The sequence below is a fragment of the Drosophila sulfurigaster genome, chromosome 2L, assembly GCF_023558435.1.
Source record: "Drosophila sulfurigaster albostrigata strain 15112-1811.04 chromosome 2L, ASM2355843v2, whole genome shotgun sequence".
Taxonomy (NCBI): Eukaryota; Metazoa; Arthropoda; class Insecta; order Diptera; family Drosophilidae; genus Drosophila; species Drosophila sulfurigaster.
This window is the reverse complement of record NC_084881.1, coordinates 27,098,113-27,121,791: the sequence shown is the minus strand read 5'-3', so window position 1 is coordinate 27,121,791 and position 23,679 is coordinate 27,098,113. Positions and strand designations below refer to the sequence as shown.

The following is a 23,679-nucleotide window of genomic DNA, read 5'->3' as shown; positions in this document are numbered from 1 at the left end:
CACAGGGCGCAAACGCGAATTTCAACGTCGTGTGGTGAAATTTTGTTGTGTGGAAAAGCTCTTTTTAGGTTTTTTGTTTTGGGGTTAAATACGTTTTTGAAGCGAGTTTAACCGTTAAACACACTCGCACATTTGGCATTCAATGTTGTGGAAATGTAAGCGGCAGCCGGAGCAGTCTTTAGGGAAAAAGGGAAAATGCCAAAGGACAACGACCAACGCTGCCCGCAATTGGCAAATGACTCACAATCAATGAACGGATACCATGTGAAATTGAGTTACTAATGGACAAGTGTGTGGGAGTGAGCAGTGGGGGGTGTCTGTGGGAATTTGTCGGATGTGTGAATTGATACAAAGAAAATACGAGCTGGCTAAACGGGCAGCGCAGGATGTGACATTTGATGTCTTGCAGACAGTGATGTTAAATGAAACAACATTTGATAAATATTCTTGTTGAATGAAAAAAGTTACTCATTTTAATCGTCAAGGGATTAGTAATCATATTCGAAGCAACCACAAATACTTGGAAATTTATAGGATCGAAGCTTTTCTAAACAACTTAAATTATAAATCAATAGTTACATGATAAGATTCTTCTTAAGCTTTCTCATTTTAATCGTCATATTCAAAGGAACCAAAAATTCTTGGTTACATGAAAAGATTCTTTTTAAATGACGTATTGAAGTACAAAATGGGAATTTTATTCTCGAATCTTTATTTTATTATTATAATTAAATTTTGGTTACTCATATTTATGTATTGCTGTTAATGTTTTTCAGTTCATACTGTTTCATTTTTAATATATATTACGAAATAAAATAAACAATATAAAGTGTTACATTATTTATTTAAAGTGAATTTTTAATTTTATTAAATATTAATTGTCAGACCAGATAATTGATCACCCTAACAGTCACTTAAAATCATACAATGGCTATCCGAAGAGGTAAGTAAAGTAAGTATCTTTCAATTACAAATCGGCCAAGTTATTATGGATTTTAATAATACAACAGCAAAACTGTAAACTTGACCCTTACAATCGTAGCAAAACATGTGCTTTGATCGTCCCAAGCGGATGCAAGTTGATAAAGCTGGTCCTTACGATCCTGCCAATACGTGTCATTTGAAAGTACGGCAGGATATGGCCAAAATGCGACTGATTTTCGTTTAGTGTACATACTTTGTATAGCAGCCCCTAAAAGTATGCCATGCATATCGAATAATAGTTATACGATATTCCTTTTTTAGCCATAACTTGGCTAAATCGTGAAGGATCTGACACGGACATACCTTTTTGTAATCGTAGTAGCCAGGACTACCGATTGACATTCAAGGATTTTAAGGATCTCGTAAGAAAAAAAACTTAAAATTTTTTCAAGGGGTAGGCATAGAAAATTTGGCAAAAACTTGGAAAATGCGCCGTATCTCTGCCGTTTGAAGGACGATCAGGATGTCCTTTGGCACAAGGATAGCTCTAGTCACTTTAAACTGATTGGCATATCAAAAAGGACGAATGTCCTGCAAACGGCCAAGTTATAAGGACTTTTTTGTTAACAGAAAATAGCGTATATCTCGGCTGTATCCTGTCCGATCCTTGCGAGTCCTGTGTCAAACGTGATATATTCACGAGGCCTATCATCCTGCCAAAGGACATTCAAATCGTCCTTGTAGTTCTCGAGATATCCTGCACTTGTCAAATTTTACCATTTCCTCTTAAGTCGCGGACCAAAAAATTACAAGTGTTGGATTCTTAGATGACCCCATATTTTTTGATGCAGATCTATAGAGTTGGTCCTTGGGATCCTAGCAATAGGTGTCCTTTGAAAATACGGCAGGACATGGCCGAGATATAACTTGTTTTCGAATAAGTTTCTTTGTTGCACCCTGAAAGTATGCTACAAAAATTTCATTTTTGAAGCGCCAAATTCAAATTAGGAAGTATTCGACAAATAAAAGCAAATCCGTTAAAATTCAAATATATTTCGTATTTATTATGTTTTCTTTTTATGTTTAGTATTGTATGTAAATAATTAATTGCCTATATAACTTACCCATTTTGCAATTGTAAAATCCCAAACAAATCAAAGCAAACCATGCAGGAATTGCTATAGCTCTACATGTAAATGTTGAAACATTGTGAATTTCCTGAACAGTCTGAACGCATTGCAATAACAGAGTAACAAAAAAATAAACAATAGAGAATAACAAATAAATTCTCCCTTAATAATTCGATCTTAATTTAAACTTTGACATAATGTGGCCAAAGAGTCCGCGTATTCGTAGCTATGAACAAAGCGACGATTCGCCGCGTTCCAAAAAGCCACGGACGCCGTATAACAAAAGTTCTATGAGCTCCCAGGCAAGAGGCAAAAACTATCCCGGCCAGCGTTTGCTGAAGAAGCGACAGAGGTAAGTCACAGGACCACAATTCGAGATCTTAATCTTTAAGCCAATTTTTTCAGCTTTGAGAATAGGCAGCAGCTAACAAGGCTGCCGAAACCAATGTTTCTCACACCATCATCCTCGGATCACTCGCTGAGCAATAGCGTCTCTAGCTCTAGCGATTCTGCGCGCACAGTTCAGCAGCCAAAAGGAAAGACACAGGCAGCAGCTGCGGCTGCTCCTCCTGATGCTGCTGCTGCTGTGTTGCCTCCATACTTAACACTTAAGCGTCAGCAGACGGCAGCCATTCTGAACTTCCGAGCACGCAAATCAGTGTCTCAGATGGACTTCAAGGAGGCTCGTCGTACAGGCAACTATCAACTGGTGGCGCATGTTCCCACTAACTCCAATGCGATGGTGTCCACGTCCAGACAGGAGAATCAGCTAACCATCAAGGATGACAACTTGGCACAACTGTTGTTCCAGGACGCCTCACAACTGTGCAGTTCACCGCAGGCCAAAGTGCGTTTTGTCGTCAATGGGGATCAGGATGTGCGCCTCGCCAGCTTGCGCGTTTTCAACACCATCATGCTGCGTTCCTGGCGACGACGACGTGAAGAAGTGCAACATCTCAGCGAACAGGTGGAGGATTTCAAGCGAAATGTAAGTTGTGACTCTTTTGTGAAATGTTCTAAACAAGTTTCTTTGTAGTTTGTTAAAAATCGCAATCAGCTGCATGTGTACAACACGCTCTTTGCCGTGGAGAAGCGTCGCAATGACACGCTCAACGATCAGCTGAAGCAATCGTACATTGACAGCGCGAAGACAAAGTTATCCTACAATGAGCTCAACTTGGTGTTGGATCAAGTCAACAAGGAGAAGGTCCGCTTAATCCAGGAGAACGTCAGCAAGCAGCAGGAAATTGATAATCTGCAAGAGCTGCTGGCTGCCACTAAGAAAGAGTTGTTCAAGGCCAACGCACTGCAACGTGAGCAGTTGGAGCAGCTGACACGCGTTCAGCTGGAGTGCCAGGGTGCAAAGTTCGATATCGAAGAGCTCACGGGGCAGCTTCTGGCACTTAAATCGGAGCTATCCGAGAAGCAAAAGTATGTGGATAAGTTGCGAGAGAATATTAAACTCGTTGTGGAGCAACTGCAGCAATCGGGCACGAATCTGGTGGAATACAAATGTGAGATGGAGATTCATATTAGGTGAGCAAAGAATACTTACAATATTTTCAGGTGATTTAAAGCTTTTGTTCTGCAGTAAATTGATGAAACACGCCGAAGAGCTGGAAGAGGAGCTCAAAGCGAAGGAGGAGCGTGTGGTCACGCTGCAAAACTGTCTGGCTGCCACAGTGGGGCAGCGTATTCGCACGTGCCTCGCTCAGGGTCAGGCTTATCAGCATGCCACGTTCCGACTGATGCACTTCTTTGCTTATTACATGTTTCCGGGCACGCCGCCACCTGCTTTGCCACTCCTTCCGACAGCGGTGAAAAGTCTGCGAGGCATCTTCAACAGCAACGATGATGAACTCAAGGACATTATACATGGCAGCGAGAGTTCAGCTACAATCTCTAAATTTAAATAGTTACGTTCTTACAATGTTATATTACTTAGTTGTCTGTTACTTGATTGCGATTACTTTTACAATGTTTGAAAATTCGTTTAAATTTAAATAGTTGTATTTAACGGAATAAATGTTCTATGTTTGCGGAGAATTGTCAAAGATAATTGATGTACAAATGAGGGATAATAGAAGAGATTAAGATAATTTTTCCAAGCTTAGTACAATTGAATTCATGCTAAGACTTTCTGTGAGCACTAAGTATAAAGAACAATTTCGGAAACATACTTCAGAATAAACGAATAGTTTACCATTTAAATGATTGCAAATTCAGAATAAAAGAATTCTTTACAATTTTATCGCAATACAACTAGAAAAGTTTTAACATGGTTTGTTAATCAATTTTGCAAACATAGTTCAGAATAAAAGAATAGTTAACAATTTAAGTATTTGCAAGTTAAAAATAGCACAATAGTATAAAATTAAATATTCATCGCAAGACAACTGCAAGAGTTTTAACATGGTTGGGAACAACATTTGTTAACTTATTGCTAAAACGATTAATTTATTCGTATTTAAAAAGAACATTAGGCTAAAAACACATTTTACATTTGTATCAAACACACGCAATTTATGACTAATAACTGCAGAATTTGTGTAAGCTATTACGTAGATATTGATAGATTTGATATTTGCAGATCTTCTGAATTGAGACGCAACATTTGCTGCTCCTCGGAATTAATGCGCACCAGCTGCTCGCTGTCAAAGTTCAACAGATTGCTGATCGTTGGACCGTTCTCATTGTTATTGTTGTTGTTGCTGTTATCATTGTTGGTGTTGCTGACATTATTGTCGTATTGCTGATGCATTTGTACGCCATGCTGCTGCAACTGTTGCTGCTGCTGCTGATGTTGCTGCAGGGTGTGCTGATTTTGCTATAAGAATTTGAAGTTATTCAATTAGTTTCCAATTTTGTTGTAAATCAAATTCATTTACCAAATGATTTGTGGTCAAATTCCATTGCAGATTGCTGGGTGCGCCTGCGCCAGAAGTCAGCAGATTGTGCATGGTGAAGGGATTGTTGAGATTGCTTAGATTGTTGCTGTTGTTGCCAACAGCAGGCGCTGTCGACACCGCAGCAGCTGCCACAGCAGCGACTGAGAATTTGTTGTCCCAATGTGCCGCATTGCCACCCGTGACAAAAGGATTTGAATTGGCATTGGGATTGTATTGCATTTGATGTTGTTGTTGCTGCTGCTGTTGATGTTGCTGCTGTTGTTGTGCCAGCAATTGCTGTGCAAAAGGATTGTAATTGTTGCCCAGCTCAGCATATTGTTGCTGCTGCTGCTGCTGTTGTTGCTGGTGATGATTGGGCGACATCAGTTGCTGCTGCTGCTGTTGGCCGTTGGCGGGCACAGTTGCTCCCGCCGCTGCCATGTTGTAGGGCGAGGGAGTGCTGTTCTGATTGTAGTTGCTCGACGGCGACAATGGCTGCGGCGAGGGTGTCAACTCTGGCGGCGCACGATACATGCCAAATGGTTGCGGTGAGGTATCTGCAATCAATAAGCAATTGAATAACATTTTCAAAATGTGAAGTTCTCTTTTAAGACTTACCTCTCGGTTCCGTTTTAATGGGCGGTATATTCTGGGCATTCCAACAGTTAAGGTTGTTTTGTCCTACAAAAGAAGCGGTGCATAAATATGTTAGCAATAGCTCAGCAAATAATAAATAGTTTAAAAAGCAAACAGCAAATCAAACAAATAAAAGTTTAGCCAAAGAAAAACATTACAAATTATTAAGAGGATTTCTTTTAAATTTGCAACTAAACAAACAAGTTAATAGTACAAAAAATAAGCATATAGAATCGAATTCAAAAATAAACAAACAACTTTTAATACTTAGGACCAGTATGATAAAGAAAAGGCGTTATTAAACATGCATTCAAGAAACCAATATTTTCATTGCTATATTAAATATTATAAAGTTTTTGAACGTCGGGAAATTTCTCAATATTAAAGAAAGCAATAAAAAGTGTTAACTTAATTATGCGCAAAAAATGCTCAAGTTTTAATGAAATATTAATAAGCAATTAAATAAACGCTTGCAAAAATTGTCGTGCTTTAAAAGAAACTTACTCAGTTTTTGTTTAACTTTTATCAATATCTTTAACAATTTAAAAAACTGGTTTTTTTTTTTTCATTTCGTTTTTGTTTTTATTAATCTACATATTTTATAAAATAGTTTGAAACATTACTTTTTAACTTTAGGTAATTTCTCTTTCTTTCGATTCAGTTTTTTTTTGTTTGTGTTTTTTGTGTATAAAAATATCAAATGATTTTTCGGATTAGCGAAGCGACAATTTCAAATATTCAACAACAATATTGCTATATTTATTTATATATATAATTTCTACTATTTAATAACTTATCGTTTTCTGTTTTGTAAATATTTTGTAGTTTTTGCATAGTTTTTAATGTTGCGCATCGTTTTGAAATAATTTCTTTAGTTGTTTGTTAAGATTGTTGCCATAACTTTAATATTTTCTAAGAGTCTATTCGATTAATACATCAGAGAACTTGTCAAGTCTTTGGTATACGAGAGAATAAAAAATATTTATGTACGAAAATAATTGTTTTATGTTTGGTACGAGCATTATACTATATACTATATAGTACTTTAATAGGTAGGATCAGTATGATTTGACGATTTTCTAGACTAGTTGACTAGTTTGTTGTCAAAGCTAAACTACTGCCGAAAATCAAAGCAGAGTTTACACAAAAAATTTCTTCAAAAACAAATTCGCATTGCGACCACAAAATTTCGTTGGTCGAATGCAGTCAAGAGACTTTGATCCAAAGAGAAAAGGACAACGAACTGGACAGAGACCAACACCACAAAGATAAAAGATGAGCAACACCCTCAAGAATAAAACCAACACCAATAGAATATAAAATGAGAAGGCAACTTACTGCCATCCTGATGATCATTCTGATGTTGCTGCTGTTGTTGTTGCTGTTGTTTCTGTTGTTGCTGGAGCAACAGGTGCATGGGATCACCGCCAGTCTTTTGACGTTTTCGCCTCAAATGTGCTGGATCTACAATAAAGATATACGGGACAAATTCATTTTTTAGATTGCCAATTTTCTGTCAATCTGGGGGACAAAGTCTGAACTTTTTTCTTAGATTACTTAGACAGTTCTATTAAATACAAATTCGGATCGCGTTGCACACGCGCATTATAAAAGAGATAAAACAAATTTAGCCGGTCAGATTTTCCTTGGGAAAATCTATGCGGCACACAAAACAATTATTCGATTCGATAGTTTTCATTGAACCACAAACTATCGATTACAAAATGGCATACCAACAAAAGTTGGAGGTATGTTTTTCTTTCATTTCTTTGGTGGTTTCTCTAAAACAAATACAAATTTTTAAGTCGGGACGCTCAAGTCCAAAAGGAGACGGACTTGCTCTGGCGTCCACTGCCAAGTGTACAATTTGTGTGTTTAAGTCGTTTCGATTGTTCGTAGGGCTAGAAAAAAAGGCGTTAACAAGCTGCAAAATCAGCTGCTGCATTTCAATTGTTGCTGTTCGCTAGCGCCAAACGTTTGGCCACCTGATCGGGCGTTAGGATTTCGCCAGCGTCAACTGGAGCATAGTAGGCGGATGTCTCATCAAATTCACTCGCTGTCGCTGTGGGTGGAACACTTGTATACAAGGCAAAATGCTCGACTTCTGTGAGATCCATATTGGGATCCATTTGCACATTGAAATGCGCCTCAATCGAGCTGACCAAATTGTGTAAACTCTGACGATCCGCAATCGCCACCAACTCCATGCCACCCTCGCTGATGGGAATCTCGGCCAGCTGCAGCGCTGATGCAGTGCGTCTATCCAGCTGTCCGCCCACTGTGATTGTACTGGCATTCGAGTACGCTTCATGCGGCCCAGGCTGCAAACTGCTGGAGCTGTCGCCCTTCAGCGGAATGTGCACCACATCCGCATTTAAATACGAGGGTCGCTTTCCCGACACGCTGCTCACGCTGCGTCCCACCGGCTTGCCCGTCTTGCCCGCTTTGCGAGCCACTGCGGAGCCTCCATTGCCCGGTTGCTTCAGGGGCAGCTTGGTGGAACGTTGCGAGGCACGCAGAGGATCGCGCACTGCAAAGCGATCCAAGGCGGGTTCACTGCTGGCCGCTGCGCTGTTCTTCGACTCGAGACGCGAGCAGTTCTCGTTGCTCTGCATCAACTCGGGTTTGCTCTTGCGTCGTGCGAATAGCTTGGAAAAGAAACCAGGTTTCTTTTGGCGCGGCAACGTATTAAAGTTCGGATTCGTTGGCGTCGGCGTTTTTGTTGTTGACTTGTTGCCTTTGCTCGCCTGCTGCGGTGGCTCAGGCAAACGTTTTGTTGGCGCCGCTGGCAGATCGGCCATTCGTGGATGTATGATGGGAGGCGGCAGACGCGCCTTCTCACGGGTTGCGTTGCCGTTGTTGTTATCGCCGTTGTTCGCCGCGATCGAACTATTCTCGGCATTGCTGTCCTGTTTACGCAATCGCTTCGGCGGCAGCGGCGGCAATTTCTCCTCTTCGGCAGCGGCAGCTAGCATCATGGCTGCGGCATCGAGATCGATTTGTGCCTGTTCCAACTCATGTTCGCGCTGCAGCTGCAGTTGCAGTTGTTCGTGTTCGTGCTGGGCCAATTGCTGTTGCAGCTGCAACTGTTGCTGCTGTGAATTCACCTCGACAGCATCGTAATGCGGCGCATCTTCGGGCGCACACTGCGACATCGGTGGCGTGGGTGGCATCAAATCCTCCATGGGTATGATCACGGGATTCTTGAACGCAATCTGCAAACTTGTGTAGGTGGCTGCATCGTCAAAGCTCTCCTCCACCTGCATGGGCGGTCGCTCCATGCTCTGCAACTCGTTCTGTATGGTGTTGTTGTAGGTGTCGCGTTGCATCACGAAATCGGTGTAGATCTCATCCAACTCAGCCACCTGCTCGAGCAGCTCGTTCAGCGTTTTATCCTCATCCGTTGCAGGCGCAGCCGCCACTTGAGTTTCACCTGTGGCATCGCTGCCATCATCCTCCACCGAAACTGTGGCACGCAACTCATTCGACTTCATCCACTCGTTGATCTTATCGCTGGCCGTCAACGGACGCAACTCGGGCAACAGCTCAGACTCCTCCACTGTCTGCACTGCCTGCACTTCCTCTTCGAGGTCCGGTTCTGGCTCCGCTTGCGGTGGCGGCACTTGCGCTGGTCCAGCCAGCTGTTGCTCCAATTCCAACTGTTCTAGCTCACGCACCTTCTCATCGATGATCGTATCGATTTCCTGCTCGGTGCGTAAACGTTCTGCCTCCTCAGCTTTCGCCTCAGCCTCGGCTGCTGCGACAGCTGCTTCCATATCCTGCGGCACTTGATCCGCCACATCAAAGGTGGCCAAGTCAAGTGGGGGCAGCGGCAACTCGGGTTGCTCGCACTCCAACTGCGGCGTATTCAAATCAATCACCTCAATGGTGGGCGGTGGCTCACGCTTAGCGGCCACACTTGTTGTTGTTGTTGTGTCCACTGAGAGTATTTGCTGAAAGATGTCTTCATCGGGCTTCCGCTTGAGATGCCGATGAAGATTCCAGAACGTATGCCTACCTGAATCCAATGGCACATATTCGAAGGGTAATGGCTCGCTTGTGACGCCGTCCGAGGGTCGACGCAACTGTATGAAAACCTGGCAAGAAAAGCAAACGAATTTAAAATCAAACTTAAAGAAGGAGAAGCCAAAAACTTTACCTTGGCGGGCTCCGTGATCTCGAGGGAACGATAACGCGGCGTTTTAAATGTAATGGCAGTTTGCTTGTGCACATCGGTGTGCTGAAAATCACCTAAAGCCTCCCACACCATCTGACCATTCTTCTCCTCATAGAAGCGCACCGTGATATCCTCTTTGGCCACCTTCTCGCACAGCAATATGATCTGTGTGTTGCCCAGCACACTCGCCGAGCAGCTGCACAGACGACAAATCACCAAATCGGACATCGCTTTCTTATCGAAGATTGGCTCCGACACCACCGGGGGTAGCGGGGAGGTGAAGCGTCCCTTTTGCTCGCTCTCCATAAACACTTGAAAGCACAAACGCACCGAATTCAAATCAATGCTCGACGGCTGGAAACGATGCGAGAAACCCGCTGTGAAGAGTAGGAGAAAAAAAGAGATTAGAATGATGTTGAACTATTGTTGTCTACTTATGACTAACTAAACTATTCTTGTTAACTATTACCAAATAGGTAAAATAAATAAAACTATTGCATTATATCTCACTATAAACACGTTCTTCCTAATTAGACGCAAAATATGGGATGGGTTGCAAAATGTCATCATTTTTCTACTTTAGTTTATGATTTGTTAAGTGAAAACTAGGGAAAAAGGAGTTTCAGGTTATGTTTAACTTTGGCTATTGATAACTAATTAAAATATGCTTCTTAAACAATACTAAGAATGTGAAATAAATAACATAAGATCGTTAAATATAATCTTACTATAAACAATTTCTTTCTCATTACATAGGTGACAACACATGGGATGAGTTGCATGAAGTCGCCAATGATTTTTCTACTTTAGATAAGGATTCGTAAAGTAAACTTATTACTCGGTAATCACAATGTCAACATTTGCTTTTTATTATCATTAAAAACGTAGCTTAAAAGTGACTAAAGACGGTCTAACTAATAACTAATTAAAAATTGCTGCCAGTAAAATTATCTGTTATTTTAAAAGGAAATTAAAAACCTTTAGCAAAGGAACTTTGCGGCCAGCGCAATTAAAATTTAATCTAACTACTGTAATGAAATAACTTCGCAAATGGTTCTCTTTAAAAGAGGTCAAGGGATTGCAGACAGAATCTCTTTACCGAACCGCAGTTAACTGTGAATCGGCGATGGCTAAGGATATCCAACAGATACGCTACAGATAGTCAAGGCAATGCATTATTATAATGCGGCCTAGATTCTAGACTAGATTTTAGACTCTGATGAAACCGACAAACGTGACGATAACTATTCTACTTTTACAACAAATTTAAGCACTCTATTCACTAACTACTCTATTACGTACTCTTAAAGGGATCCACACGTATTTCCTCGCGTGCCTTGAGCGCTGCTTCGATGTCCTTCTTCTTGACACACTGAATGCCCAGATTGCTGAACACAGCGCGCATCGTTTCGCTGCTGATCTCGAGCGTGCAGACGCCCTTCTTGCAGCCCTCTTTTCCCACCAGATTGTGCGGATGTGGACTGCAAAAGAAGAGAAATCAAATATTAATATAGATTCAATGGAAGATATATTTCAAGACTTTACCGATATGGCATATCCTTGGTCACACAGGACACCACGACAACGGCGCGTCCTTTGTAGCCCAAAATCTCGATGGTCGGATAGGTTTTGTTCTCGGCCGTAGAATTGACGCCGGGTATCGAACCCGCCGAGCGACCCTCGCACTCATAGCGGAAACGCAACGCTTTTCCAGCCGGTTGCTCCGTGATCTTTACACACGGTTTCTTCCTCACATTCTTGGCAGACTGTGACAATTGTTGGTTTTGTTGTTGCTGCTGCTGCTGTTGTTGTTGCTGCTGCTGTTGCTGCTGTTGCAGTCCATTGTAGTTGAGGTTCCGTTGGTGTTGGGCATCGTTTGCTGCACCCGGAGCGACCAAATTATTTTGATTTGGAAACATTTCAAGGCCAAAATATTAACTGCAAAGATCAGAGCGTGAACAATTCAAGAGTTATTCGACAGTTGAACAAAGATCAAGAGACAATAGACAGCGAATTTCTTGGCAAAAGGCATGACGACGCTGCTACTAGCTTTTTTTTTGGCCAAGACAAGAGACAATGACGACGTCAAGATCCAAAAATAATACGCCGAGACAAATTTGCTGTTGGGCTCAATTTCCGCAAACACTTTCGTGGTAAATTTACAAATAATTTTATTTATTTATATGTTCAACTGAAAACAAGACTCATGCTCAATAAATTTTTAATGGACTAAAAAAATATTTTGCGCCCTGATTGCTTTAGCAACTAAACGAGATTTGTTAAGGATGTAATAAATATAAAAGTCGACTAGGAAAGAGAATTAATATGGAATAAATAACTGAGTAATTCCTCTTGGTAAATATAGAAAAAAAGATTTTCAATTAAAAGCTGGAATGTGGAATTTGAACCACCTTTTGAGCGGATTAAAAACAATGTTTTACGCTTTGATATCTTTAGAAACGAAGCGGGATTAATATCGAAGTAATTATTTTTGGAAAATAAAGAAAAAATAGATTTTCAATTGAAAGTTTAATACATTTACCTACAAATTTTGAATAAAAGTAAAACAGAGCCAAAATAATATACCGTAAAATATTAAAATATATACCAAAGACTGTATTGGTATACATTCAAAATATACCGCAAAGTGCAAAATATACCAAATTGTCAGCCTAAGCAAAATACAAAACCATTTTTTATACAACTTCTATAATGTTCATATAATCGCAACCAAATCTGATATCTTTGCTAATTAAAGAAGTAAGGCTAAAAATAATGAATAGAAATCATAAATCAGTAATTAATAATGAATAATTTTACAGAATTACATTCTTATTTCAAATGCTGACACATTATTTAATGTTATAAATATTAAAGTCAAAAATGATCTTCCGCCTGTAAGTTTGACTCATTTGGGCTAATCTATAAAGTAAATATTTGACGTCATAAACTGTGAGATTTTCGGTCAATCTTTAGCATGTTCAAATTTAAATTCAATGCATCATAGTGTCTGACTAATGAATACACATGTTCCATAAAGAAGAAATCAAAGGGACACAGTTTGTGATTTAGTTTGAGTCATAATATTGTTTAGTGTCTCGTTTTGTAGTTTGCAAATTGTAAACTTTGGTGTAGACAATTGCGTTTACCTTATAAAATGCGAAATGTGGGCGTTTGTGTACATTGGAATGTTATGAGTGCGCCCGTCTGTTGTGGCTACTTAAGATCACTTTGTGCAACTGCAACGGAAAATGCAGCTGACCACAGATCAGCGAGTGTGTGTATATACTATACTATATATTTTCTAAACGTGGAACCGGCTGCTGCTGTTCTGGGCAAGTTAGCATCGGACTAACATTTAAAAATAACATTTTGCGTAATGCGTACGCGACAGAGAAATGCTCCACTAGCTGCTGATCTATATACTGAGCATGTGCCAGCGGGTATATAGCAACAGATATATAGTATATATAGCAAACTATAGATATATTCGACTGGCCACCTCAAAGATGCTGAACAGTCTCCAAACGAGACAATGTTGCGGTTTATCAATACAATACAAAAGTGAGACAGATCCTCGCTAATGCTCTTGTGTCTGGTGTCTGGCATTGTATGAGCGGTATAATTATGTATATTTAGTATATACCTGTGTCTGGCAGTATATACTAATGACTAGCTCTATGACCTCAGACTTGTGGCGTCTAGACATCGGTCTGCCATTAAAAGAATACGTCAATAGATTTGAAAAATTAATGCCATCCATTGGTCTGCAACCGCATGGGGTAAATTCGATAAAAACGAGACAGAAATAAAGCCAGACAGAGACAGAGAAAGAGATATACATATAAACAAATAAAATGGTTAACGTGTTGCCAATTTTGTAATCTCTGCTAAATAATTAATTCAAATTCAAATTAAATATACAGAGACCATTTGCTACACATTGCGGGTAAGTTTTGCATGGGATTTTCTAAATTAATAATTTTTTCCAAATTAATAATCACAGCTTGATGAGTTTCTAATGTGCCTTGCATTGTAATTATAATTAAATACTATAAATATTTCTAAAATACTATTTCTCAACTTTGATGACTAATCTTTACGCAATTTAATATTATTAAATCTATGCAAAACAAAAATAATCTAATATTATTCTCTTTTATAACAGATTAAGAGTTTCTAATGTGCCTTACAATGCAATCATAATTAAATATTGTATATATCTTTGATGACTAATTACTTTCTACATATCTATCTATTTCCTAATACTACAACTTTGTCTCAACACAAAACTATAAAAATAATATTAATACCTTTTATGACAATTTAGTGTTTCGAATTGTATCACATAATATTTTCCCTGGAGACAAATTATCAGATGCTTGAAAGAAATATAGCTTTGTAGATCAAGAACATCAATTAGGAAATTATCAAAGCAACGAGCCTATGTGACAGATGTTTTATATTGTACGATATGTATTTTTGGAAAATCGAATTTCTAGACTCATAAATCTAATTGAAGGCAGCCAAAACATACGCATCGTATTTATGGATCGAGGATGGAGGAGGAAATCAAAATAAACCTTAAAAACATAAACTCGAACACGGCCACAAGAAAAAAAGTGAAAAAGCGAAGCCAATTCGCACGTCATACCAAATGTGCCTGTCATTTTCGATTTGGCTTTTAGCAAAACATATGTACAACTATATACAGTATATTATAGTATATGTGGTATATTAAACGATCGCAGAGAGTACATTAATTTCACACACACACACACACACTACCACACAGAAATATTACAGCTATTACGTCATAAATATGAAAATTGGCCAAAAGCCAACCAATGTAATTTAATTTAAGCACTTGATTTTATTATTATTTATTTTTTATTATTATTTTTTTCAATCACCTTTCACTTGACCCCGATTCAAAGGTTTCCGCTTGGTTCGCCGAAAGTTCAATACAATAATTATGCGATACAGCAAATGAATGTTTTCTATGCTGCCAACAAAAATTGACAATAATTTATAACACTGAACACTGAACACCGAACACTGAATTTGTCTTTTGTAGCCGGTTTCGAGCGGTTTGCACAGGTCCGGAAAATTGTACAGAATTATAGCACACAAAATTTGGCTATATATGTAGAAATATATATATGCAATCTATATGTAGGAATATGTTCAACTATATGTTTGTATGCACACGAGTATTTCTCAAAATGTTCTTTTCGAAACGCACACGTCTTGAGTTGTTGCCCATCGGCTAAAGACTGAACTCGGAGCACTGCGAGTGCTGAGGAAAAGCGAGCAAATATTTTCGAAAATATAAGTATATAAAATTTTTGTCGAAGCTTTTCTGCTATTTTTGTTTTCATTTTGTCTTTTAAATTCTTAATTTGTTAAAATTAAATGTTGCTCGTGTTCTCTGAGTATTTATTTTTGTTGTTTTCTGCGGGTTTTTGCTTATTTTGTAAATTTTGTTCCATTTTCAGCCAAGAGATGACATCGAAAATATATATGTATATATAATAGCATTAATAATTATACATACTATATAAGAGAGCTCAATAAACATTGTGTAAATAAAGCATTAGATTTGTTATTTTATTTTGATTTTACAGCTGTTTGATTACATTATTCAAACAAAAAAGAGACTAGCAAAAATCTGTTCTTAATTCGAGAAATGTTTCCAGGAATCATTCAGCTTTTCTAGAAAGCCTTCTTCAATAAACTGATTATATTATAAGCATAATAACGATAATCAAAACTTATATTATACATTCATAATGTTCGCTTTTCGAGGTATGCTCGCTGTGTATATTTAAATTCCAATAAAACTGAGTCACAACGCCAAGCAACAAATAAATTCATTGAGAAAATTAAAAAAGAAATAAATGTAGTGCATATACAAATAAATAAAGCATGAAATTCATTCGAAATTTTGTTTATCACATATAACAACCAGCGCCTAGTTTTCACTGTTTATTTATGCGGGAAATGCAGCAGCTGACCATTAATGGTAACAACAAAAAGGCGAATTTAATGCTCAATAAATTGTACAAAAGGCAACTTTTAAGTAACTCAGGTTAATTATATTTGAATTGACTTATTTAAATTTTATTTTATGCTTTATTAATTTTTGGAAACTTTTGAGTGAATAAAATTAATTACACTTTAATGGGTTTTTTATTTTTAATATTATTTTGTGTTTTAATTTTTGACTTTTAATTTGTGTCAATCATTTTCAGACAAAATATATCTTAATAAATTGTGAAAAGTCCACTTTTTAATAACTCAAATTTATTGTATTTAAATTGACTTATTCAAATTTTATTTTCAGCTTTACTCATTAATTTGTGTCAATCATTTTTCGCTACAAAAAAAGAAATGCAGCTGTAGCTTTTTTAGCATATCGCATGCTTCAAATTGTTGCTGTATCTTTCATGTTCACAACAAATAATCTATTCAGGTATTTATGTATAAGAGATAATATGTACATCTGGCAATGGGGTTTATTGGCATTTCCGTTCAGTAGCCACAGAAAAAGACACTTGTCAACAAATCGTCTTTGACTTTTTTATATTTTGTTTTTATACTCACTACTTGTAGTGAAAAAGGGTATTATAATGTACAGCTGTGAACTTTGAAATAGCAGTGCTAGCGACCTGCATGCTCAAAATAAACTTTAGTATTTTTTAGCGCCAACAGCTGAGACGTTATATGGGGCATTTTCAATGTAACAGTATATCGATATACCAAATATATATATATTACGGTATACTTTAGTATTTTTAGCATTAATACTTGAGACGATATATAGTTTATTTTGAAAGTAATATTTTTAATATTAAAGCATGTTAGTATTATTTGTAAAATATACCAAATTTATATACTGAAAAATATCGTTTAGTATATTGATACTAAAATAGTATATCGGTATACTTGCGTATTTTTTCGGTAGAGTAATTTGGTATATTTTCAAACTAATACCGCCATGTTTTGATTTTAATAAAAATGGCTTTCGGGTATCTTCAAGTCGAGCACTCTTGACTATATATAGTGTATGTTGAAAGTAATAGTATATCGATATACCATATAGTACTTGTTTAGTATATTAATTTGGTATATTTAAAGGAAAATACCATTCAATATTGCTTTTCTTAAACATGAGTAGCAGGTATCTCAAAGTCAAGCAAACTCGACTGCAACTTTCTTACTTGTCTTTTTTTTGGGTCACTTAGCGCCGCCCAATATAATATAAATGTTTTATGTAGTATCTATAGCACATGTGCATGTGAAGATGTATGTGATAATTATAAACAATATGCGACTTATTGCTACACAAATTTCGTGTGTGTTTCTGTTCTGCTCTTAACAGTGAAAAATCAGCGAATTTCCAAGAAACACGTTATGATTCATGCAGCAAAAGATAATCATTACGTTCCTCCGATATTGCAGATCTATAATATATATAATTTCGAAAAATGCTAGGAATTTTTGGCTCGTGTGGCCGCAGCAAAAGCGAATCATTCAGAAAACGCGTGTTGTTTTCAGCATTTCGGTTTGTGAATGACAATTAAAATGGAAAGAGAGGCAGGCAATATTTGGCAATATCATTTTGAACGTCGGATGTAAGGTCAGTTACCTGAATATGATGATGGAATACATTTAGTTCTGCAATAGTTTCACAAATTTCCCCAATTAATTAACGCAATGCAATGAATGAAGTGACTATAACTGACTATAATAGTAAGAATGTATTGTTTTGTTGTTATCAACTAACCAACTAACGCGCAACACTATTCCATATTAATTTGGTTCAAAGCTCGGAGAGCTCGGCACATGTGACGGATGATTATATGGCAATTTATTTGTAACGCCATCGCTCGACCCTCGACGCACAGCAGAGTCGAGAATATGCTCTAGATAAGCTACCGAATTGCCGACTTTGAGATATGGCCGGGTATCAGTTGCGAGCTGATACCGCCGCCCGACGTGTAGTATAAAAATAAAATAATCGATGATATAAAAACGAGTCTGGTATTAATGGCACATCGCTTCCCGATCCCGTCTTCTCTCTCTCACTCTTTGATCAAAAATAGCAAACCAAAAATTGATTCACGAAAAAAAAACAATAATAAAGAAAGAAGTTTGCAAAACCATAAAATTGATTAATGATTGGCAAAACACAAAAGTCAAAAATGAAGAAGAGACTTTCGAGCGAAAGAATTCGCTGAATTTGAACGGCGCCAATTCGGCAGTTAAAATTGTTGCTCAGCCAATGGCAAATATCAAACAAATTTGTTGATTATTTAATATTCAAATTTTATGCAACGCGAGAGAGCAGCTGAAAACTTTTGGCGCCAGGCACAACAAATTAAGATTAAGATCAACATCAAACTAGCAGCAGCCAGCGAATTCTTCAATCGGGTTCCAAACCCGATCAAAATAAAAACAAAACTAGAACCGAAAAACTAGTTGAGCGCCAGGCGAGACGGCGGCTGGAAATTTGTCGCCAAATCGTTTAATATTTTTTTTAGTTAAACACTGGAGCACAACAACAGCGATTATACACTTAATGATCGCTGGCGTCAAGCGATTTACAGCTAAAATAAAAATACAAATAAATAACCGATAGGCTTTCAATGTTGACAAATCTTAGGGAACTAGTTCCGCTGCCAGAACGAACTTGTTTTCAGTTTGGGGGAATTCCGTTAAAGTCGAACTTAAGAACAGCAAACAAATACTATAAACGATTGCTGGCGTCATTTTCAACTGGAATAAAAATGCAAATACTTAACTGAAATAGTTTCTTATGGAAATAGTTCCGCTAGGGAATAAATTTTTTAAAATTGTTTTAATTTCTAGGATATTATTTGGAAAGTATTATATGACATTAAATGATTGGTAGCGTCATTTTCAAAATGCAAATATATAACTCAAAGGGTTTACTATGAAACTAGTTCCGCTAGGGAATAAATTGTTGTATATTCTTCCATTTATTTCTAGTCCATCAACTGTCAGCTTCAAACTATAATTTGGTATTAAATAATTGCTGGCGTCATTTACAGCTCAAATAGGAACACAACTAAATAAATGAACTTATGTAACTAGTTCCGCTAAGGAATAAATCTTTAAATATGGTTTTATTTTCAATTTAGGGTATAAGCTAGTCCATCAATTATAAGCTTTAAACTATTATTTGGCTTTAAATGATTGCAGGCGTCATCTACAGCTTCCATCAACTGAAAGGGTTTCTTATTGAACTAGTTCCACTAAGGAATAAATTGTTAAATATTATTCTATTTAGGATATAAGCTAGTTAATCAACTGTCAACTTGAAACTATTATTTGACATTAAATCATTGCTGTAGTCATTTAAATCTTGAATAAAAATGCAAATATATAACTGAAAAGATATCTTTTTGATCTAGTTCCGAAGAGTTTGGTATGAAATGCGGTTTCCACTTAGGGTATCAGCTAGTCCATCAATTTGCCATAAAATCATTGCTATAGTCATTTACAACTTGAATAAAAATGCAAATATATAACTGAGAGGATTTCTTCTTGATCTAGTTCCGAGTAGTTTGGTATGAAATGCATTTTTCGCTTAGGGTATCAGCTAGTCCATCAACTGTCAACTTGAAACTATTATTTGGCATTTCTCTTATCAAAGTGCCCGCCTAAAGTCATGTCACACCTTTTGTCTTTACCCCACTTGATCAGCCATGATTGATGATAGAGCATTGAAAGTATAGTTCCTATATATAGTGGTATAGTTGTATATAGTATATATTTGTTAGATGGCGGGTCTTACCCGCTCTGCGTGGGCATCAATCAAAACTTGGTTTAGCATATGCGAAAGTTCCGAGAAATGTCGCTGCTTATTGACTTTGCTTCGTGGCTGCGGCTTTGGCTTTAGCTTTAGCTTCAAGCTCGAGCTTTGGCTTGAAAATATCGCACAGTTGAGATAACTATACTCGTGATGACTTGCTATATTTGTGTAGTAGCTGTTTCCACTTATTTACCTCGCACACACACACACACACACACACACACAGCAATGAAGTTGGTATGTGAGTCAGCAGCCGGTTTTTGTGCAATATAAAATTACGTCGAATTAGTTAAAAGCATCTCACACCTGTAATTACCTGCAGTGTGTGTTGACCAAGGACGACTTAAGACATGATGATATATACGACTTCTTTTTTTATGTTTTTGTAACACTTTTTGCAATATTTTTGTAGGTTTATGTTTTCTCAGTAATTCACTTTCAGTTTTTAATTTTCTTGCTTCTCGAAACGTTCGCGCACAATTTGTTTACAAGTTTTTTATCAAGCGTCTTTTTATTCTTTTGTATTTCCGTTTTTAATGAAAATGTTCCGTTCAACACAACCGCAAACGCATCGAGTCGATCTTAGAATGAAACACAATTGAAAATTCTCGGACCGTTTTCAACGTTGCCCCAAACAGCAGAAAATGCAGCTAACGTTATTCGACGCCAAAGTCAAAGCTTTGCAGCGACTGCGACGCCGTCGGCGACTGCGACGTCAACAGCGACTGCGCTGCCATGTACACAGGTGTTTTAGTTTTTGCTGTTTCAATTTATCGTTTATGCTAGACAATTTAATCCAAAATACTAGAGAGACAGAGACAGCGAGAGACACAGAGCGAATGAGGCAGAAAGAGCGAGAAGCTTGCGTGAAAAGCTTTCGCCAAGGGTTGTAACTACACTGAAAAAATATTTGTGTATAGAACTAAACACATATTATTATCATGCATACGACAAATGTTCTATTTATCAACAAATTTTTTGAGCTCATTGACATTTAAATACTCCAAAGTGATAAGCTCCAAAACATATTGAACATTTTTATTGAATAATGCGTAAAGCGATTGATAAAGTTAAATAAATACTCAGCTTAATCAGTTCTCTTTGAAAGCAAAATGAACAGCAGTCAAGTAAATGGACCCGCATATAATTCTATTCCATATAGAGACGAACAAAATTATTGAAAACAATTCTATATGAATTCTTTGAAAACAAACCTATCTATAGTTGAACAAGAATATCTACTAACCAAACATTTCCATTGCAAGTCTTATCAATATTTCAGTGAATCATCAGGATCATCAAAATTGACAGTTTTGCAATGCCAAAATCCGTAATAAATTTTGTCGAAACGAGAGACTTAAAAATTAAGCTAATAAGATTTGAAATTTCCCATTTATATATCTATTTGTGAGCAGCTTATAAATAAGTGAGACGCACGTCTCGTTATATAAACCCGTATAATCGTTAGATTAAATAATTTCCAAGTCATGAAATGGCAATAAATAACTAATTAATACTTGAGCAACTAATGAAACTGATTTAACTCAACGAATGAATGTAAGATACATTGTATTCATTGTATTCATACGAGTATATTCTACATATTCATTAACATCAAAGTAATTCCCCCACAAACCCAGTAGAAGAGGAGGAAGAAGAAGAGTGACAGTTATAGATATGTGCTTTAAGCTCACCTTAATCGATGCGTGTTGCCGGATGGAGGAAACTTAAAATGCATTGAGCGTTGCTCTTTGGTTTCTATATTTGTTGTTGTTGCTGTTGTTGTTGTTGTACTCCAATAAAAACAAATTTTGAATGCAGGTTCAGCTCTGAAATTGGAGAAAACACGTAAGAAAAACACTTGCAAACGAGGCTAATTTTCACTGCGATGTTATGTAAATTTGAACTGACTGTATGCAAAATAATCAACTTTTATTTAATTATATTTATAGTCGCGCCACAATTTCATTTTATCCGCACACAAACAAACACTCACAAAAACTATTACAGAAACCGGTTCGGTATTTTAATGATATTATTTTTTTTTCTCTCTCCATCTATCTTTTTCTTTCTCGATATATAAATAATTTTCAATGCTTATTAAATTCTTTTTGCGAACTTGTCGCACACTGACACAAGACGAGCCACACACACACACACACACATTGAAGAACTGTGCTATGCGATAATAAGTCGATGAAAGAAGGCAGAAAATGAATAATAACAACAATAAGAACCAAAATCAGAGAGCAAAGAAAGAAATATATCAGAAATTGAAAACTAATGAAAAGCTAAGAAATCAAAAAAGTGTCGTCGAAAGCGAGAGCGTGATATTGAAGCTAGGAAGAGAAAGCAGGTGACGGCGACACGATAAATGAAGAGAGGACGTCGAAGAAGAGATCGCACGAAAAGAGAGAGAGAGAGAGGGTTGAGCTTTTGTAATGACGTCGTTTTCTTTGGGGGGGAATTCCAGGCTTTATGCTTATGCGATCATCATCAGAGCAGCAGGCTGGGCGGGCTTGTTGTTGTTGTTTTGGCGGTGGCGGCGGATTTAATTTGAATTCATGTATACACACACACACACACATGCACACGCTAATGAGAGCTTTGGTGACTTTGCGATCCAAACAAAATTTGGCAATGCGCGAGCGAAGAGTTTTTGTGTGGCGTAATCTAATCATTCGAATTCTAATACAAATTATCAAATTGTACGTGCACTGTGGCTCGTTGTAAAGTTGTTGTTATATGTACATAGGTATATTTTTGTGTTTTTGTTTAGCGCGTGGCTTTTTTTTGTCATTTCATTTCTTCTTTTATTGTTGCGTACTTTTATTTGTTTAAAAATGTGTGAAGCTTGCAAGTGAAACTTGGCGAAACAACAACAATTGGTATATGCACCTTTTTTTTACGTTTTCATTTTATTTTTATCTACAATTTGTCTACACTTGTCATGCACAGGTTTTCTTAACTTGACTGCGCCACAAGTGCGCGACGACGAAGCGAACGCGCGAACGAGCGAGAGAGAGAGACGACACGCAAACCAAAACAGAGTTAGATAGAGCGAGAAAGGGAGACAGAGAGCGCGTGAAGAGCTTTTAAAGCACACACACGCGCGCGCAAAAGACGTTAAACAAAAAGAAACACAGTTAAACAACACAGCAGAAAAGCTAACACAAGAAAAGAGAGACAACTAACAAGAGGGAATCGAAATCGAACCGATCGCGACGCCAGCGAATTGAAGACTAAACCGAAAGCCAAAGAAATAAAAACGTAACTTCGTTGTCGACGCCATTTAAAATGCCGCCTCGCAAGCGCAAGAGAGCTTTGCGCATTTTATTTTTCGAGTCGATAACAAAAACAAAGATCAAAGTTGAGCTGCTGAAAACTGAAAACAAGACATGACGCGACAACAAGTGCAAGCGCAGCTCAAACGAAGAGAGACAGAAAGAGAGAGAGAGAGAGTGTAAGAAACGCTTTAAGAGAGTTGAGTTGGTAAAGAGCGAACAAAGGCGACGTCACTACCTAGATACAGCTGAGATCAAAGCTGAGACCAAGCATTGAGCTGAGCTGAGTCACGTTGCAAAAAATAACAAACAACAATCGACGACTTTTGTGTGCTTGACTAGGGCTAGACTCTGGAAAATTTCTCACAGTGTCTGAGAGTGAGTGAGTCACCGCAAGGGGAAAAGCTTTTTCACTTTTATGAATGAAAACGTGAATGTGTTGCGGCGACCTTGTGGGTGAGTTTTTTCGGTGGGCGTTTTGGCCTGCCGCTTGTTTGTCTGCCACAACGATTGAGCGCCAGCTGAATCAGCCTGCGATTCCTGGAAAAGGATATCATCATCATGCGCCGGCATTTGTTGTGGCACTCAACACAACTCGTGTCCTGGCATTGTGACTCATTTCACTTGCTTCTGCAGCATGCCTATACACGCAGTTCGGAGTGTGAATTACACTTTCGCTTTTCCGCTTGAACTCTGACATATCAGGATGCCAATTTCCATGGAATTTGTGGGAAACATGTTTCGAAATTTATTTGGCTGACTCAACAGCAACATGATACGCTGCTTCTTCTTCTTATTA

The 23,679-nt window shown here is 37.7% G+C and overlaps 2 protein-coding genes across 4 annotated transcripts; one reads left to right on the top strand and one right to left on the bottom strand.

Moving 5' to 3' along the window:
- Window positions 1-1,993: 1,993 nt before the first annotated feature.
- Window positions 1,994-22,820, bottom strand: LOC133841879 (embryonic polarity protein dorsal). 3 transcript variants are annotated; one of them, XM_062274675.1, is made up of 10 exons: window positions 22,495-22,819; window positions 21,291-21,425; window positions 11,301-11,693; window positions 11,058-11,236; window positions 9,738-10,132; window positions 9,597-9,675; window positions 6,917-7,042; window positions 5,561-5,623; window positions 4,943-5,499; window positions 1,994-4,881 (listed from the first exon to the last, which is right to left on the bottom strand). In XM_062274675.1, exons 3-10 carry the CDS (start codon window positions 11,672-11,674, stop codon window positions 4,612-4,614), a joined length of 2,043 nt encoding a protein of 680 aa, XP_062130659.1. In that variant the 5' UTR covers window positions 11,675-11,693; window positions 21,291-21,425; window positions 22,495-22,819; the 3' UTR covers window positions 1,994-4,611. The 3 variants fall into 3 exon arrangements, with proteins under 3 accessions (XP_062130659.1, XP_062130682.1, XP_062130671.1); XM_062274698.1 differs by lacking the exon at window positions 6,917-7,042 and having other exon boundaries at window positions 22,495-22,820; XM_062274687.1 differs by lacking the exons at window positions 21,291-21,425; window positions 22,495-22,819 and adding an exon at window positions 14,669-14,807.
- LOC133841881 (uncharacterized) lies at window positions 2,252-4,100 on the top strand. Its single transcript, XM_062274714.1, has 4 exons — window positions 2,252-2,406; window positions 2,460-3,042; window positions 3,091-3,590; window positions 3,646-4,100. Exons 1-4 carry the CDS (start codon window positions 2,252-2,254, stop codon window positions 3,968-3,970), a joined length of 1,563 nt encoding a protein of 520 aa, XP_062130698.1. The 3' UTR covers window positions 3,971-4,100.
- Window positions 22,821-23,679: the final 859 nt, after the last annotated feature.